This window comes from Fistularia commersonii, chromosome 11 (assembly GCF_037954325.1).
Source record: "Fistularia commersonii isolate RoL2024-O1a breed Wild chromosome 11, RoL_Fcom_v1.0, whole genome shotgun sequence".
NCBI classification, from domain to species: domain Eukaryota; kingdom Metazoa; phylum Chordata; class Actinopteri; order Syngnathiformes; family Fistulariidae; genus Fistularia; species Fistularia commersonii.
Window position 1 is genome coordinate 6,911,832 of NC_141294.1, and position 20,170 is coordinate 6,932,001.

The window sequence follows — 20,170 nt, forward strand, 5'->3', positions numbered from 1 at the left end:
TAAGCTAGTCAGAGCTATTATTGCCACGGCTGAGCTCCACTGTTTGAGAGATAATGCATGGTTGACTTGATCTACAAGTGAACCTGACATTTTGCTGTCCTTACATCACAACACAACTACCCAAACTGATATGGCAGGTCCCCCGATAAGCAGAGCAGGACTCACTGATTTGCTTTGTGCTCACTGTAATGACTGCATGCTTTACTCAAACATGCCAAAGATACACTGACTACATCACAACACAAATATAAAGATGGAGACCATTCGTACCAGAATTTGTTGTATTTTTTTTCCAAGGTGTGCAATGACATATGATCATGTAATTTGTTCAAAAAATTTTTTGATAAGTAACTGAGTATATAGTACGATTGTAAAATACCCATCTGGTTTTCGAACGTTAGAGATGATATCCAGATTTCATGTCACGCTTGTCATTGCACGATCAGCTCATCTCACTCTCCCCGGCTTATCGTAAAATTGTCAGTATATTCAACAATGTTCTTTGCTGTTTGCTATCAACACTTCAGGAAAAAATATACACACTTTCCTTTTACTGCTAAATTGTTTAACTATCAAGCCACAAGGTATGAATGATTCTTTACTAAATATACATGTTTTTAGTCAAACTAAAACTTTGCAAAATAAATGTCCAAACGGTCACCCTTCTGATTTACATTCAACATTTACACGAAACAAGTGGGTTTTCTGTAGATTTCACTCATTCCTCTTGTGGTATTTGCTCTCTGTCATGCTCATTTAGCAGAAAACTATCATTGACACTGTTTATTTCTGTAAACGATCTTAAGGTATTACAATATTTCTGGATAAACACACTGTGTATTTCTGACAGGAGCAAAGATACTAATATGGTGAGAACGTCCAGGCCGAGAGGTGGTTTGGTCCCTTGACGCTGCAGTTTCGGGAGATGTTAGTTTCAGTCCTGTCAAATCCTACCTACAACTGGAAATATGATATTGGAAACTCTAAAATATTCCTTTTTTTACCCCCTATATGCAGTTTATAGTTCTGAGCCCAACCAAATGACACAAAATAAAACCATTTTTAAAGGGTTGACGTTCCTCTCTCCAGGCTGTTTTTGTTGGTCCTTGTGTATTGCCTTTTCTATAAAATTCCACGATAATATTTGCAAAGTTGTTGTATATTTATTGTGTGTGCGTTGTATAAATAAGAAGCCAAAGCAATACCATGAGAGTAGATCGTCCAATACGACATCGACAAATTAAACTTATTTCTCACAGCATTATACCTAAACAACACAAAATAATACAACATCGACCTGAAACTGAATTCAGAAGCTCGAAATCTTTTTGTAAAAACAAAGCCGATAGAGATTTTGTGCGATAGACTTAATCATCGTATTCAAACCGGTATCTCAGCTTCCCACGGGCACAAATTTCAAATCCTAAATTGACAAACTGAGTTGTGGTTCAGGATATTCAAGTATATATTGTATGTATTAATGATGTGCAGGAACGTACAATGCCAGCAATTTATTCTGGTAACTGTGGCTCTGTCAGTGGCCCATCAAAGGGAAATGTGTCTGGATGGCAAAGCGTCACTCACATGCGAGGCTGTATCTGCATGCAGGGTTCTGTATGTTGCACACATACGCTTTGATATGAACATTAACATTCATGAACAAATGTTCCATTTGGGATAGCATACTAAAGCTTAAACAAGTTACAGACCATCACTGACATAGCTATCTCAAAAAGTGTTATTAATTGGAATGACTGCCTGGAGCAGATTTAGGTAGATGGCCCCTTAACTGTGACATGAAGTTTCAGGCTTAACAGAATTTGATTTTTGAAGGCAGCGGCAGTGATGCTCAGAACTCCCCCTGTTCCACACGTATCGCCTCGCTTTACAGTATGCAATATGCCTTCCCAAATGAATGATTATTCAACACTTCAATACACAACAGACCTCTGTTGCAGCAAAGGCACAAGAGGAAAAAAAAAATGAGGAAGCAAGCAAAGGAAAAGAAAAGTGAAACAAAGTTGAATGGTGCCAGCTGCTTTACCATCTGTCACTGTCATGGCTGTTCTTGTGATATGTTGAAACAACTTCTTTGAGAAGTGCTGGAGATATTCCTTGATTGTTTCCATATGCAAGTCCATGATAGTCCTTTTGGAATTCCAGACCAAAATACACTGTAACTGGGGGTTATTTGAAGCTGCCAATGGATGACCAATCTTCCTAGAACTACTTTATTTAAGTTAGTATTATTATTATTATTGGTTGTTTTTTTTTCCATTTATTTATTTTTCTTAATAGAAAGCGGGAAAGGAGAGAGATCCTTTTAACACGTGCGTTCTGGCATTTTCCACTCTCCTCTCCCTCTTGACTATATTGGCGAGGATGCTTTGCTTGCTTCACCTCCTTCAGAGAAAGAAGGACAGCCGCTCCACAGGGAGGCAAACCCCTGCTGGTAGACCTTGATAAGTCCTCACTGTCCTCTGTCCTGGCCTTAGCCCTCTGATCCCCAGCCTAGTTGGCCCAGGTCCTACCAAAGACAAAGCCCTGTCAAAAAGACTCTGGACGGATGAACAATCGGGCAAAAAATTCAAGTCTTTTCACCAAAAAAAAGGTTAGCATCAGGTTAGCATTGAAGATAAGAACGCTGATAGTTACCGCCGAAGATGAAGGCCTGGACAGTGTCCATTCACTCCCGAGCGGCCCAGCAGAGCCTCATTAGATGGACGAGTATGAGGCTGTCAAAGCAAGAATATTATACCACAGGGTCGTCAGCAAACTAATTGGGTAACAAAGACCATTTCCAGCTCAGGAAACCCATCTTTTAACAGTCCGCGTGCTGAGACTCTGATAAGAGAGTTCACGTCTAATGCATTTAGTGAGGTGCAAGTTCACCATCTTTATCTTATTTACTTAACTCGGTGTAAATATTGTTGGTCTTTTACAGTGGATTTAGTGAGACCCCATTTCTCTGAAGTGCACACAGAGATCAAGCTATCGAACGCTGCAGCAGCGTGAAGATGATCAGGTTCTATGCAAATCATAGAAACTGTTCTGAATCTTTCTCAGTTCGTTCATCATCAAAAGAAAGTTATAATTCACTCTATAGGTTATCATCCTTTATTTCCGGGGATTTCTAATTATTACATATTACGCTAGGTGTTTATATTCACTCTCCTCTGTATTCTGTGTGGCTCGATATAAAAAGACACAAAATCTAGACATGAGATTGGATGCACAAGGTGAGTCTCCTGAGATACAAATGCACATGCCAAAGATGTTATTCTCAAATTTATGACTCCACCAGAGAAGAAAGGGGAGTTCAAAAGAATATTAAACCTAAAAGGGCTCGCCGAGGTTTATCTAAAGTCAGGAGCTTTATTCAAGCATCACGCCTATTATTTTATTGTTTGTCTTTATTTACTGCCTCTGACTGATCCCGGTATTGCGTGTGTGGTTATGAGAGCAGGGATTTGTCGTGACCCCATTGACTGATTGACTCCTGACTTCACTTCCTTCCTCTTTGAAGAAATCTCTCCATCCACATGTTTATTCCTGACAGAGAGAAAGGGGGATCTGGCCAGAGAATATGCCACCTGCCACCATGACCCCCAGGGGCCATGGTAATATCCATACAGGTGAACATTACTGGCTCCCGGTTCCCTATTATGTTCCCCCACACAGCTTCTCGCTGCTCTGGAAGTCAGCCCTAACATACATGCAAAAGATCAAACAAGTCCTTCCCAATTGAATTCAAATGGGAAATTTCGAGTAATTCAAAGAGTGAGTAGTGAGGCGACAGGGATGCTCTATCCCCTGACCAAAGCCGAACACAAGAAGTACATGCGAGCAGATGTGTGCCGCAGCACCTCTGAGAAATGATTAAGACCTGAAGCACAAGCATTACAAATTCAGCTTTCTCTTGTTTACAACTTCAAATAGTTCAGAGGACTTACAACTTATAGATCAGCAGTACGCGCACACACACACACACACACACACACACACACTCACACAATCTCACTTAACTTGTGAAGTTGAACATGTGACCGCTAAAAAGAAAGTTCGGGACATTGTTGAATGTTACTGCAGGGCTAGAGGAAAAATTTCTATGAGTTTCAAGGGAGTGGAGACGAGTAGAAGTGTAAGGGAAGGAAAAGAGGAGGAAAGGAAAGGGAAAGGCAAAGGGAAAGGGAAAAGAAATGAGGCAAGGGTTGAGAAAGGGGTTGTTTGTCTTCAGGGCAGGTACGGCTTACACTAAACTATCTGCTTTAATGTTAGAGCACCTCTATGTGCCTGAAGGTCTTGAAGAATGGAAGATAGATGGAGTCACCACCCTCCTTCTGATTCTTTATTCTTTACCATTCTCGTTTATTTTATTTTTTTTTTCAACATCGAGCTTCTTCGCTTTAAAAATATTAAATATGAATATATCTTCCCGTGTGAGCTGTCAACAATTAAACGTTGCTTCATAACCGTAACCAGATTTTTTTTTTAGCTAAATCGGCGCTGTATTTGTGGACATGCTGTTATTTCTAAGACAGGCGAGTGAACATACAGGAATCATGCAATGCCACCCACGGTCAATACAAATACAACCACTGTGAGAATTTCAATGGAGTGAAATAAGCAATAGCTAATGCAGCATTTGAACTTTGATGCTTACAGTCCAGTCAGCAGGATAAAAGGTGATTTAAATGAGAAAATATTTATTCCCCATAGCGCCGCCATGATAGCAGCAGCCAAATAAAGGCACATACGCACAGTGATGGGTGTCCCTTTAAAGATTCTGGGAACAGCAGTGACTCTCTCAATTTAATCGATTTTAAAATGAAAAGTCAATTTAAGAAAGTTGAAAAGAGAAAGATGGGCTAAAGGAAGAAAAAAGCATTCTCTTGCACTCAAGCAGTAAACTAACTGCCGCACAGAGCAGGCAGAGATTTCAGCTGAATTATCTCCCACCTCACATTTGCTCTTAGGCAAGCAGTTTAAAAGCCAAGCGATTGAGCCAGTGATCCAATTTGAAATGCAGAAATGATTAGAGCAGCTTGCCTCATTTTATATCGAAATTCTCTGATTTATGACAGGGCACTAGCCAAGATCTATCTCTAAAGGGAATTAGTGTGCAATTCCTGCATATTTCTGTTATTTAGTTTCCCAATAGCAGATGCTATAGCCTTAGAGGGGGTGGGGGGGGGGGGGGGGGGGAGTCGAAGCAGTATGTAGGTATCTTTTCATTTCAGCAGATGTAACCATGGCCGTTTATAAGAGGAGAAAATGACACAAAAGCAGACTTGAGAAGTGGAGGTATTTCCTACTTTATGTAGGATGATGACAGAGAACCTTATTTCATGGCACAATGAAAAATATGCAGCGTCTAACTAAGCGTACACATAGATTTCCCCCCTACAAGGATAGTCATGGAAGACAGTGGCTTTGAGTGAGGTTAGCTTCGGCCATTTATTCAACAAAAAAAAAAAAAAAAAAGACCCTTGCAACCCATCCATCCTTGAGGCTAAGAAAATATTAATACACAGAGGCGATAACGAGGGCTAGAGGAAAATCTCCCTTAATGAAATTTCCAGTTGACCACATGCAATTTGTTTCATCGCAGTGAACAACTAATTGCAATGGGCGTTATCAAGGTGTGAGTGTGCTGTCTGCTGTAAACTGACTGGTAAAACAGGTACAAATCCTTTATCCTCACTCCCATGTTAGAAACAGAGAACATATAAACTTAACATTACCACACGTAAGCTTGTTTTTTGTTATATTTATACTGCCAACACCAGCTAAGGGACGAAGCGCATTCAAATTATTTTGAGGCGGTATGTTAAAAACCAGTCAAATGTAGGAGCGAGGGAAAGTATTGTATTGATAATGAAATAATTCATTTTGTAATCAGCCGGAAAACAGATTGTTGGGTGTGTTTTTTTTTTTTTTTTATTGAGGGGAAAAACAATATTCAAAAGATGTTTACGCCATTATTTGACTGTAATATTCAGTCTGCGTAGAGCTTCTTCAAACTGAGTGGGTGTTGAAAGCAGAAAGTAGAAAGCCAATGAATGTCTTGAGATATTCAGACATAGTGGTTTTGATCTCTCAGTTGTCTAAATCCTGCAGCTGTGGGATCAAGACGGATACAGTGCCAGTCAGTGACCTTGGTGGAGGGGGAGAGAGAAAGAAAAAAAAAAAAGCAACCAGTAAAATAATCATTCCCACCAAGGTTTGTATCGATTTCACCTGCCCTGACCATGAAGCAGGTTAAGAGTAGCCACTGGTGGTGAAATGGTCAGCGGTGATATCATTAGCTTGTTGTTTACACAGGGAGGCAGGGAGTTAGAGGAAGGCTGAGTGTCACAAGACACTTTCTTCTTCACCTCCTTCAGCTGATCAGAGGATCATGGTATCAAGGAGGGATTAGTAGCGACTTGGGATTTGTGTGATTGGTTAATTTATTGCGGTGATGGCAGGTCTTTCATCTATGGCAACATTTAATCAGCGCAGCCACAGAGGCTATTACAGGTTAGCTCCTTTCTGGAGTCAGTCCGGCTGTGCCATCAGCTCTATCACAATTCCCCTGAAATTTCCAAATTATCTGGAACAGGCTTTAGCTTCTCAGTAATAAAAATTAGAACAGATTCCTGATAGAAGCTTTTGCTCACACAGGGCCAATTATAAATAGTACAGCCCTGCCTCGGAAGAGGGAAGAGAGAGGGGAAGAAAAAAAAAATCCAACTCTGAGAGATGTGCACGGAACTTATCGTTCAGCCCCTGCTCCGCTCTGATCCAAATCCGTGTGGCTGAAAATTTATATTAGATTTTATCACAGACGCCTAAGTCTAGAAAAATCAATGAAGGTTATCTTTTATGTTGCAGCAACTTGTGGAAATATTGATTTTCATTTTATAGCGAATTTGGAGCATCAGTTTGTAATCACTTCCTAGCTGACTACACTGTTTTGGTCACTGTATCTCTTACACGAGCAATAGCAACAGAGCTCAGGAAAAAAAAAAAAAAAAAGAAAAAACGGAGAGTACTGAACTGAAATCACTGGAGTGAAGGCAGGGGATAAACCATAATACACACCGCAGAGGGAAGGGGTCTGTAAAGTGATATTCAATCCTGTATGTAAGGATGTGAAGTTTTTATTTACTTCTTTCGGGTTCTATTTTAGCTAATCGACATTTCATAAAATAACAATAAAGATAAAACTGAACGATCGGTCGGTTTTATGCACGTGCGATTCACAGTTTGAATTATCAACAGGGGTCCGCATGTTGTGCTTGGTCTGTCCAGTTTTTGGACAGGAAATCATTTTACGTCACATCCCATGATTGTGTGATTGTTGTGTGGGAGAAAAGTTGTTTGTAAAGAAACCGTCCATCATATGCTCCCTTGCATCGGGAAAATTGCAATTTTCTACCTGTCAATCTGCATTACCGCCTGCCTTGGCCACTCGGGCCAGCTGATCCGGTCGTACGTACGTTTTCATTTACATTTCCAGATGCTGCGCCGTGCGGTGACGCCGTTGCGTCTTTATCCTAAAATATGTGTTGCGTGCTGGCATTTCTTTGTCTTTGCGACGGCAGCTAAACCCAGGACTCTCACAAAGCACATAGGCTGCCGTCGTCGCCGCGTATGTGTTATGTAAATCGGCCCCCTGAAACTTTTTTGTTACCGACAAAAGGGAAGGAAAGATGCGGCGTTAATATGGTTTGCAGGAATCTCACACGTCCCTTTAGTTCCCACTGTACCAGATACTTTTGAAATTGTAACCCTGAGTATTATACGCATACGAATTATCACATTTTTCAACCCAAGGATGTCTACTTAATTTGGTGTTTTTTTCCCTGTTGGCTACATTAAGAGCAGCTGGAATATCATGAATTCCCGGAGGCTCAGAGGGACGGGTGGGGGCTCGGGTGGGGGGAGATGGGGGGGGGGGGTCTCTCGCCGCTGAATAAGAGATGGCTCCAGTCTAGAGATCTAAGAAAGGGTTAATCTGATTCCCATTTCAGATAGTCGTCCTAGCAACAATCGGCCGGTCTGCTTTGCTCCTTTGACAGGGGTGTGAGATTTTCAGGTTAGCCAGATAGAAGACTTTATTGTGAGGCTAATTTGAAATGTGAAATCGAGGATGACTTAAATTACAGAGGTCTTCTTTCTCTCATCTCCTGCCAGGACAGGATAAGAAGATGCCAGGAGAGGGAATAAGAATATCAACAGACACAATTTACTGTCTGTGTTTGATCAGTTTGCCAGTGCGCACAGCAATGTATAATGACGTCTTTTTTTAGCGGCAGTGCTTGATTTCTTAAATTTTCAGGCAAAATCCAAACCGATTCCCATTTCTTATGACATTGTAAATAATGTGCACCAAAAAAAATAAATAAAAAAATAACGCTTGTCCTCTTGCCTCTGACTAGATAGAGTTCATGGAAAGAGAAATGGGCGGTTGGGGGAGGAGGTAGATTGGTGGGGGTGGGCACAGAGGCACGCTGCCGGAGCGCAGTGTTCATCTCATGTGCATATCTGTGCCAATTCAGACCTTTAACATGCTCAAGTGACATTTGCATTTATCCTTGAAGGTTGTTGCCATGTGCGGGGGAGAAATAAGTGAAAACCATGGCAGAAGAGAGGGTGTGTATTTTCCTCTTGCATTAGGCAGATGGACAGTGTCCTGTTTGCGCCTACAAAAGAAAAGAAAAAAAAAAAAAGAAGCGCTGAGATTGCACCCCAACCCATTTTCTCCCAGCTAAACTATTTCTGTAACATCCTAATGAAGGAGGGCCCTTGGGTTCAAAAGTAATGGCCTTGAAATACTGACATTTTGCCTTTGAGTAATAGTCTCCTGTACCCAGGTGCAGGAGATACTGCTCCCGCCCCACCAACACGCACGCTACTACACACTCTTTTGCAAGACCAGTTCCAAAGAAGCAACACCCAAATAAAATGAATGCAGAATGAATTCAGTCTCATTTGATGATAAATAAGTGACATGGCACGGTGTGAATCCATTAAGGTGAATGTTCTTCACCTTAATCTCCTTCTTTTTTTTTTATTTCCGAAAAATAGAAGTCCATGTTTGACTTCTGACCAAGAAGAAAAACGACCTTACGCACGGCGTATAATTTTCCGGCATATTATAAAAACGGTAACCTCAATCGCCCTTTGAAATGGATACTGATTCTTTAAATTCTTCCCTGCTTGTTTCAGGGAAATAGTGAGATCCTGGCGATAGCGAGGCACAATGTGACCAAAGTTCACTCGCTTCCTTCTCTCTGAAAGTCATCTCCCCCTATTTTTCATCCTTCTTTCTTTTTCATTCATTCCTTTTTCCCCAAGATATTCTTCTTAATCTGAAGGATCTAATACTGAATCCCCGGGTTCAGTCCCTGTGTTCAATGATAGTTCCTCCTCTTTGATTCACACAAATTTGCATCCATTCCAACCTGTTCCCCAGCCTTTGTCTGCAGGCCATCGCAAAAACACACAGGAAACACAAACACACACACACACACACGCACAATACAATGTTACAAAAAATTGATTGGACTGGACTTTAGCTCCATGCTGTATAGCAAGTGAAATTGTGTTCATGGCCATTTATAGCAGCAGAGAGGCGTAACACAGTGGTTATTAATGTTTCTTTAATCACCAAAATAAGCAAATGATGAGTGTTTGTTATCTGTCCCCGTCCAGAAGACGAAGAGCACAGTCCCGGTGGTGCTGAGCGCCGGCCCCAGGTGGCTGCTGGATGTGACTTGGCAGGGAGCAGAGGACAACAAAAACAACTGTGTGGTGTACAGCAAAGGTAAGCAAGCAGCGCCGGCATCCTGTTATCTCTCCGCAGTGCAACACACCACGCCACGCCACGGCACCGCCGCAAAGACAGACAATCCTCAATCCACTCAACTCCTGCCTGTCTGTCGCTCTCTATCTCCGTCTTCCTCCCGCTCTCTCTCTTTCTCTCTCTCTCTCTTCCCCTTGCTCACGTTTTTCTGCTCTTTTATTTTCCCCCCACCGATGTGCAAAAATTAAGAGAAGAAAAAAAAAAAACATCCACCCGATTGGGTGCGCGTGTGCGCGCGGGGGCAAGGACGTACCGCATTACGCACACACATACAAACACTATCTGTTTGCCTCATCAAAAGGGTAATTTATATCACTAAAACTCTGATTAGGAACTGAGAAACATCACTTGACACACAAAGTTAATGGTCTTTAGATTTCACAAGGTAATTAATGCCTCTTTTTCTCTCTTTTATACCCAGTGAGTGCCTATCTTGGAAGAGATAGCGCACAAAGCACAAACAGAGATACTCCGCCGCTTTGCTTCATATGTTCCCCAACTAATTTAGCTGAGAATTAGCTTTATATCTCTGAGATATCATCCACATCAGATGTGGATTTATGTAAATAAGGGCAAAACATACAGTGCATCTGTCATATGATCCTTGCTGTTTATTTAGAATTGACCTTAAAAGCACAAAAACCTCAATGACCCCCCTGCCATAACTCCTCAATCTGCTTCATTGTGTTCAGCAAACCCTCATTAAAAACAGCCCAACATTGATGTGAGAAAAGCTTGATTTGTTGCAGATTGTATGGGAGGAAACTGCATCCGGCTCTGACTCCACAGTCTTCCCATGAAAGCGCAAGTCGACTGCAGCTATAATTGGGTCTTGAAGGGTGTTAACTAGAGAGACACAACAAAATAAATACATAAATAAAGATTTGTATTCGGGATTGCAAAGGGTGAAGGAAAGGGGCTCCCATTTATCACGTTTCAAAAATGATTACCCCCGTGACAATACCCCCAAAGCTGAAATGGAGCTTCTTCTCCCTCAAAGTGAATAAGTGGCAGGAGTAGGATTTGCAACCCGGATTTTCGGTCTCCCAATTCTCATCTACTAATCACTAGACTGCACTGGGGAGTTATCCTCTTAACCGGCTACTTAACTTTGTGCTCTTTATCACCAGATCATTAAAGTTTTGATAAGCTGTTAAAGAAGATTATGTACTTCTTTAAAAATCTTCTAATCTTTTTGCTTCTCAACAGACTATATGAAACAAAAAAAAGGGGCAATAACAGGATTTCTCACTTTTTTTTTGTCCAGTTTGGGGAATTTCCCGCACTATACTTGGCAACAAAGATAGCATCACGTACGGCATCGTCACCTCAGCTTCGTATCACTGACAGGCCCCCTTTTGTTTGCTGCTTCCAGTTTGACCTTATTAAATTAAACACAATAACATCTCCAGACGTCCCCCTCGTGAGTGCTGTACGGCATTGTACTGTAATAAGTTCATTACAGGGAAATCCTCCCAAAGATTCATTGCATGCTTGCCAAGTGATGATGTTATGATAATAAAGTGAATACAAAGAATCAATTTAAATCTTAGAGAAGAAGTTCAACATCTCCTGTTACGTCACGGGGCTTTCGCTGGCGCCTCGAACATTTCGTCGAATGCTAAAGTTGGAATGCGGGGGAAAAAAAGTATAATGATATTCTGGACTTGTACAAAACTGAAGAACTTTTCTTTACTTTAACTTTAAAATCAAATATCAAAAGCTGGATGCCGCAAATTCGAACCTTGGAAGTCCATGCTTCATGCACAGGTTTGTCAGGCTTTGGCATACAGCTGCAAAAATATTGGTTGGCTCTCCACTTTTTCGGTCCTGTGACCAAAACGGTTTACCGTTTTACCCAAGCAGTTTTTTTTTTTCTTTTAAATTTTTTTGTCGCAAAGAAAGCGTTTGATGCTGTTGAATGTTTCCAGCACTTTGACTCTTGCGTTTTGCGTCAAAGCCATCCGGTGACTCTATTTTCATTCTTCTTTGTCACAGTTAAAATGTTTCGCTCTGCGTGTGTGCGTGTGTGTGCGCATGTGTGTGTGTGTGTGTGTGTGTGTGTGTGTGTGTGTGTGTGTGTGTGTGTGCAACCTCGAGAGGTGACATTGAAATTGGATGTCAAAGTGCCGTGTGCGCTGGGCACGAATACAGAAAAAAAAAAAAACACAACTTGAAATCTGAAACAGAGTTTGGGCTCTTTACTTCAGTTTTGAAGCCGAGTTTTGCCTATGTGTGGGTTTATACAAGGCTCTTTAGAGCAGGAGGAACTTTCTGACCACGGTGAAAAGCTGAAGCCCAGATTGTTTATATCCTTACCGTTGTGCCGGTTCCCTCTGTAGGCTGCTTCATCGCTCCCTGAGATGTGTTACTTATGGAAAGCAGCGAATATCTCAATACGCAGTATGCTTGCAGAATATGTTTTGGCTCACGTTTCAGTGGTCTCGGCTTTCTTTATTGCTGCCTGCAAAGATAGTAGCCGTTCACTTTGGATGCTTGCCAGTGTGAATCTGTGGGGGAGTATCTCTAAGTAAGGACTGGTGATTGGTTTGAGTGGCTGCGACATACTCTTGGGTGTTCTGTCCTATGATTTCTGCATTACATTTTATACAACAGCTCACCCTCTATCCCCAATACTTGTCATTCAGGAAATATGTGGAGAGGGAGAGGACAGGATTCAGCAAAATGATTCCTATGAGGCTTGCATTGCTGCAGAGAGTTATGTTTAATGCATGCTCTGGAGAATTTAACAAGCAGCAGGGTGGTTTGGTCAGGTCCCTCAAAGGGCGCCCCTGGTCATCAGCACCAAGACAAGCTGCTGTCCCATCATAAATTGATTTTCTTTTTCTTTTTTAAATACGGTTTGAAAACACGAAATTCGTATTTGGTTTTCCCGTCTTTATCAACTTACCAGATGAATAGGAAGCGGCGGTCGAAAACTTTGCAGAATGCGTACGGTCTTTGAATGCCTAACGTTTTCATTTGCAAAGCCATTTCATGAATATCATTTGTTTTTTCTTCTCATTCGAAAAAAATAGGGGTAGCAACATCCCTGAAGTGGAAGTTGAAAAGTACAATATCTGTTTTTCCCAGGCCGTCAGCATGGCCCTGTTTGTTTTACATTAAACTCCCAGGAAGAGCCTTAGCAGTCAGCCATTACTAAAACTCTCAACTCTACCACTGCGCTAACTCATTATCGAGAAATCCACCTGGAACTCCCACAATGCTCTCCTCCACACTCCGACAGTTTCTTTGAACCACCGAAGTTTGAGAAACAGGCTGAAAGTCTGCAGAGTAATTATATGTACAATAACACTGGAAACCAAGCAGAGTGAGAGAGAGAGAGAGAGAGAGAGAGAGAGAGAGAGAGAGAGAGAGAGAGAGAGAGAGAGAGAGAGAGAGAGAGAGAGAGAGAGACAACAAGACCCCGGAGAGACCAGTGGAGAATTTTCTGCACAGATAAACAACAGATTGATAAACAAACAGGAGACATAATGAAAGGCAAAATCAATCCAATTAATATTATTTTCTTCTTTCAGCAGTTGAATGTGTGAAATCGTTTTAAAAGCCAGACCGTAAATCTGCCTGACTGGAATTTTTTTGGAATGACCCAATAGAGATCAAGCCAGTTGAAACAGGACCAGGGTTTAACATTACATTACATTACATTACATTACGTTACATTACATTACATTACATTACATTTTATCCAAAGCAACTTACAAAAATTGCAATTCAATATCCGAAGATCCAAAGTACCAGTAGTCGTTATTCAGATGGCACACACTGTTTCATTCATGTTGTCAGCGACAACGTTACATCATGTACGGTCAGTGTGCAACTACTGTTCGACCCTGTCGCAGCCCCATGTTCGCTGTTTTGTAGTAAAATAATCAATCTCGACAAATGGACCTCAAGTAATTGGTCCCATCAAAATAAAGGGAAAAAAATCTCAATTGCTAAAGTGAAACATTTACCATTATGTTATTCTAATTTTCAAGACAAATGTTATTTTGACAGCCTCGGAAAAGTCTGTTTCATTTGTATAGCTTGAAAATATTGGTTTACGATGGTTTCATTTTTTTTGCCCTGTTTTGTATATATCATATTTATGTAATTATGGTATAAAGGAAGGGTACATCTTGACTCAACCCTCTAAAACCACAGCATTTGTTTAAATGACTGAATATGTGGAAATGGACTTTGACAAAATATCAGTATTTTTAAGAAATGAATATAATTTACATAGACCTTATCAATGTGTCTGTTTCCGTAAATAGATGTGTACGTCCTCTTTTTTTAATAGAAATTCTATATATATTGATCACAAAAAATAATAACTATAAAAGAAAAAAAAATCCTTGGCTGCAGTGCAGGTGGATCGGGTAAAACAATGTAAGAATTATAAAGACAAGTGTGATTTTTAAGTCTATTGTACAGTACGTGACTTCATTCATTGTCAGCTTGTGACTTAATTGTGCTCGCCCCATTGTTACCTGACATCTAAGCCCACTGAAACTATACACATTCAGTGTGGGCACATTATGGGGCATTATTCAGAGGTCACCTAAACTTTTCAACTGTAAGCCTCTTAAGCAAGACCACATTCAGATACAGCATGTCCAATAAGTCTCCAGAGCAACTCAGCCCATTGTTCATCCAAAAATTGACCAGTGTAACTAGGACATTTTACATAAGCCCGGTCAGTGAAGAATTAGCTAACTGGCTGTGTCTTTGTATTATTTCATATTCTCTAAGTCCTCAAAATCAGATTCTTTTTTTTTATACTTTCATTTCATTTCCACTGCTCCCCAGCTGAGGACTTCGGAGCCACTGGATGGACTATTATGACCTGTTGGACAGATGCAGTATCGATGTGACTCTTTTTTTTTAAATTTTGAATAAAACCAGCTTTAAATCACCTCTGTACAAATACATTTCTAGGGGTTTTGAACCAAAAATTAAAGATTAAACTACACAGTTTCCTGCTCTTGTCCTCTGCAGTATGGTGTATTAAGCACTGAGAGGAGCACACTCTTACAGTTCACATTTTGATTGCTCATTTCAGCCCTCGTCTCTTAAAATGACTGCGGCAAATAGGAGGTGCAAGGGTTATTATCTCTTATCTAGGAACATAGCGAAATAGTGTGACTGAATAATAACTAAACAACTGACACAATGTAAAAATTTCATTATCAGTGTATTAAAACAAAATTGTACCCTAAAGGAGTCCCCACCACGGCTCAGAGCAGCCGACTAATTATGTTTAATTAAAAGACAACAGAGATCAACAGAATCGTTTTCATTAGGAAATTATTAATGATTCCACTGCAACAATAATTGATTGCACTGAGCCACGCGATAACTTGGTACGGTCAGGCTGGATTGAGCCGGGTGGTGAGGAGCAGCTGGTTTAGGCATTTAGCAGCCTTTGAGTAGCTGAAGCTCCACATTTGCAATAGAAGAGAAGTTATAAAGCTGGCTTTATGGAGAGGAAGAGTGGGGGGAGGCGGCACGGAGGGTTAAGGGAAGCAAAATCCAAATCAAACGGCAATCTGAGAGGACTTTACCATCCCACACATGTATTTAGGTGCACAGGCACTCACATTTGTGTACACATGACTAAGACGACAACACACTCTTTTATGATTTTCTCCAAACACATTCAAGAGGGCGTTTTCTCTTTTTTTTTTTTTTTTTCTACATGCACACACAAGCACGCGCACTCCACACGCACGCACGTACACACTTTGTTGCCATTCCATTCAGAGCCGTGTGAAAGACGTCAGCTCCAGACACTTCCTCCGACAGCCTTTTATGTGTATTGTTCTCCCGCTGCGCAGGCAGTTTCCCTAGTAGACGGTATACAGGCACCAGGCAACACACTCTGCCACGGCACCCATATTTGCTGCGAGAACACAGACCGAACGCCATTACTGCAAATTCTCATAATGACTGCTGACACGTATATGTCCCTCTGCATTCAGTGTGGACTAAGCCCTGAGACAAAAACAACAATGCGGGGAGAAAATGTAAAAGGAGTGATCGGCACTGATGAGGAACAAGATTCTTTTCATCCCTGCGTAACATTTTGGAGCCAAGGTCCGTGTGTGTGTGTGTGTGTGTGTGTGTGTGTGTGTGTGTGTGTGTGTGTGTGACTATAGCTGGACATCCTTGTATCAGTGCCATGGAGGGTGTCAGGCTAATGAGCGTGGGCTGTCCTTAGAGCAGGAGGGTTTGGGTTGTGCCATTCACTCTGCATATTTAAATGCCTTGTAGAGCTTAAGTAGGCCCACTTTTCCATGTCAGGGCAGCGTTCAATCCTGCTGCGACCATTAATTATGATACCATTGTGCTCCAGTGTGGCTAATAAGAGTGATGCATTGCACCCTCGTGGCATTATAATCATCTGAGTGAAGTACCTGGACTACACTGAGCTCACTTTAAGCACCATGTTTCAGGAAAAAAAGGAGGAGGAAAACAGTAAGCGAAGAGGAAGCTTCTTCACACTCTCTAGCAGTTAACTGATCCACATAAGAGCGTGTCAAAGATTTAACTCTATAATTGTATAATCGATGATGAGAAATGCTCTGGTATTGATCATTCAGCGGAGTCGATCGTGTTTCCCGAAGTGAAGGCAGCAAACACACACTGGCATCTGGGTATATACAAACCCAAGAAGCTGATATGAGTCATTGTTTTCATCCCCTGCGTGCGTTCCCTGGTCTCTGCATGTGCTGTGTAAGTACATAATATGAGTTATCTACATTACTTTCGCAGATGTCTTTGAATGCCGAACTAGTTAAGTGGATTTTGAGGAGCTGCTTAATATTTGCACCGTGTCGTGCAGGTAGCGAATCTGTTCACCACAGCTTATGAGCACATTTTATTTCATTAATCTCTACAACTTAATATGATGATATGGAAATTATATTTCTCTTTTTAGCGGCATAATCAATGGCTGAAAAATTCTGCTGTTATGGAAGTATTCCCTACAATATTTTTAATCTACAGCAGGATCTTGAGTTAGTAATTCAAGACAATTCTGCATCTATCTTTTAAAAGCCCTTTGCCTGCTTTTAGGCCTGCGTATGATCCTGCCCACCGCCCCCATCGCCGCTTTGGTAAGTAGGTGTGAAAAGCATTGTCAGTGTGCTTCAGGATAAAGCACTGCTGTTGGATGCCATTGGTCAGAAGCCCCCCTGAATCTTACAAACACACACTCAAGCACACACACAAGCGCACAAGATCCGGGAGCAGGTTGAGGAGAACAGTGTGTATGTGTGTGTGTTGTGTGTGTGTGTGTGTGTGTGTGTGTGTGTGTGTGTGTGTGTGTGTGAAGGGATAATCAGAGACAAAAGCTGAGAGCTGGAGTGAGGGGCCTTTCTGTTTCTGCACATCCGCACTGCTTTTTTTTCCTTTTTTTTTTTTTTTGGAGGGCCTTTTTTTTATCAGACTTGAGGGGGGGTCAAAATGTGTGTGTGTGTGTGTGTGTGTGTGTGTGTGTGTGTGTGTGTATGTGTGTTTGAGGGAGAGATGGAAAGAGAGAGATAGAGGAATCACTGAGGTGGAGGGGTGTTTAGATCGTCAGTCAGCATGATGGAAAACTACATGGTTAAAGTCTCGCTGAGGGTTGATACAGGACTGCGGCAAGTGCAGCTAAACAAGTGAAACTGGGGTGAAACTGTGATGCACTGAACCGCGCAGGAGATGATCAGGCTATGAAAAAAGCCAGTGGGAGAAAAACACTGGTGTAGCCTTGAAAGAAAAACACATAGCAGTAACTGTTCCAATGATACAAGCAGCGAAGAGAATAGAGCTGCAACAATTCCATTTAAGACCTTTAGGGTCCACTGATGTAGGATCCATTTTTCTTTTGATAATGTGTACCCCGCAAATCAATTCTCACGTAGGGCAAAAAATAATCAGATTTTCCTCAAGGAAATACTCGACACATTACAAAAATTGTTTTGTGGGGTCGCCGCTGTGTTCATGCAGGAGAATGTGGCGATAACCTTTATACATACCTTTGCAGCTAATCCATTTTATTGATTGTACATCCACCTGCGTGGAAAAAAAAACACACACGTAGCCCTGTAGTCTTTAGAGCAGTGTATCAGTGTGATATCACAGTTTTTCTTCTCTCATTTCAGCTGAGAGAGGCACACAACTGCGAGCCACCTCTAACATTAGTATCTCATCTGAGGGTTGGTTTATCGTGCGATCTGGTCAAACGATCTTTGCAATTCCACCTCCCTTTTAGTCCGACTCCACGGATAAGGACACGGCGATAAATGAGGATAGTTCAACAGAGAGATGAGAGGGTCGAATAAGAGAACTTTGTAAATGTGACACCTAGCAATCCTGGAAAAATGGTAATGTTGGACTCAAATCACATTGAGATGCATGAAAAGGGCAGCTATAAGCTCTGAGTCTGAATCTGAATCTAGAAAAAAAGAAAAATACATTAAATGCCCAAGAGGATATACAGAAAGTGCACAAAACCTCTACAGTCACATTCACACATCAGTTATTTCCCCAACATTAACTAAACTGCGTGCTGGTTAAAATCAACTTAACTCGATAGTTTTTCCTTTTTTATGAGTTCAGAGGTATTGAATAGTGTATTAACTGAAGATTTGGGGAAAACACTTATTTGGAAACAAGCTTTAGTCTCCTCACATGACAACTTAGATGATTTGTTAGTGTTTATCACTGAACGCAATGTGTGGTAATGTTGAATATCTGACGCAACACTTGGAATGCCAGAATCAGATGGTTTCAATTTAGGCTACAGTTCTCACCGTTCTCATATAACAAAATCTTTCTTAGTCTACAATAATTCCTTTATTAAAATTACAGTGTGCAGCTTAAAACCTTTCTTTATTTTTCTTGTAGTTCATTTCACGAAATTATATGTTTTGGGTTTTTTTTTTCAATTTTTAATGAATACTTTTTTTGTATTCCTTCCTACTCATTGTCATGGTTTTGTTTGGTCAAACTACTCAATAATTGGTATTGCACAGGCACAAATACCATGTCTCTTTTTTTTCCCCCTCTATAAGAGATGTTGACTCAGGATTCAAGTAACCTTAACCAAGGTGCTTTAACTTGATTTTCATTTAGCCATTCATCCATGAAAAAAAACGTGTCTTTTCGACTTGTACTATACCTGGAGCAAATGACTCAGTATGCACACACGGTCAGAGGTCTTCTCGTGACGCCCGAAGAACAGCGACACGTTTGCTCGTAAGCAGCTCTATGCATGATTTTGCATGATGACACTCCTGCTGGCAGCTGAAGTTACAATAAAAAACAGCATACTTTTTTTTTTATTGTACCAACAGATATCCATAATGAGATCTAAACTTTGGTTTGCTGAATGAAAGACAAACATACAACAAACTGCACACATGATTCCATCGACCTTGGACGTGATAAACTGTTTCCTTTTGCACGGCTCAACAAGGTCATTATTCCTAGATACTAATACCGGCCTGCCTGCTGATAAAGCCTCTCAAACAGGGACTAAATAATTGTAGTTAAAGCTGCATTCTTGCAAATCGATCGCGAGTAAATTGCAGACGTTTATTTATACCTGTAACATTATTAAGACTTAATCTGTGGCCCTGTTGTCGTCACAAGAGCGATATTAGTTACGGACGAGCTAAACTCTAACCCTCCCAAGTTACTCTCGAACCTGAGCTTTGCTGACCTCTGCCTGTCGCTGCTGGGTGACAGAGACGGGCCCCCCACCCCCCACCCACCCCGTTCCTTGTGTGCGCTCCACTGTGTGGAGGAAGAGAGAGCGAGAGTGGACAGAGCGGTGAGCGAGCGGACAGGCGTGCTGTAGGTACAGTAGTGTACTGGACCAGACATCAGTGTCGTCCAGGTCAGACAGGGCCATCCATTCTGTAAGCCCTGGGGAAGAGAGAGGGGGCGGTGTGGGGAAGACAAAAAGAAGCGAATGGAAGGGAGAAATGTGGGTGTAGAGGGGAAGAGAGAGAGAGATGGAAGGGGGTGGGTGTGGGGGGGGGATTGATGCACTGTTTCTCTTAACTCTGTCAAAGCCACTCTATTGTGCTCCCCTGTGCAGTGAGTGGAAACCAATCTGTCATCGCTCCACTAGCCAGAATACTAGAAGAGGGCTAGACCACTGGAAACACAAGTCTATTCAATGTGAAATGTAACTGGAATGTGAGCCCCTGGATAGCTGGATGGAGAAAAAAAAAATTGATGTAAGATTCTTTAACCCCGCTCTTCCACAGACTGTGAAATGGAAGCCTTGAGTACAGTATCTGGCTCTGAGCAAGATAG

General features: G+C 41.5%; 1 protein-coding gene across 1 annotated transcript in view; it reads left to right on the top strand.

Annotated features, from left to right (window-relative positions):
• zfpm2a (zinc finger protein, FOG family member 2a) overlaps positions 1-20,170 on the top strand; it is a 116,840-nt gene that overhangs the window by 62,400 nt on the left and 34,270 nt on the right. The window contains exon 5 of the mRNA XM_086154747.1: positions 9,703-9,814. Coding sequence (XP_086010873.1) covers positions 9,703-9,814 — 112 coding nt within the window. The remainder of the gene's footprint in view (positions 1-9,702; positions 9,815-20,170) is intronic.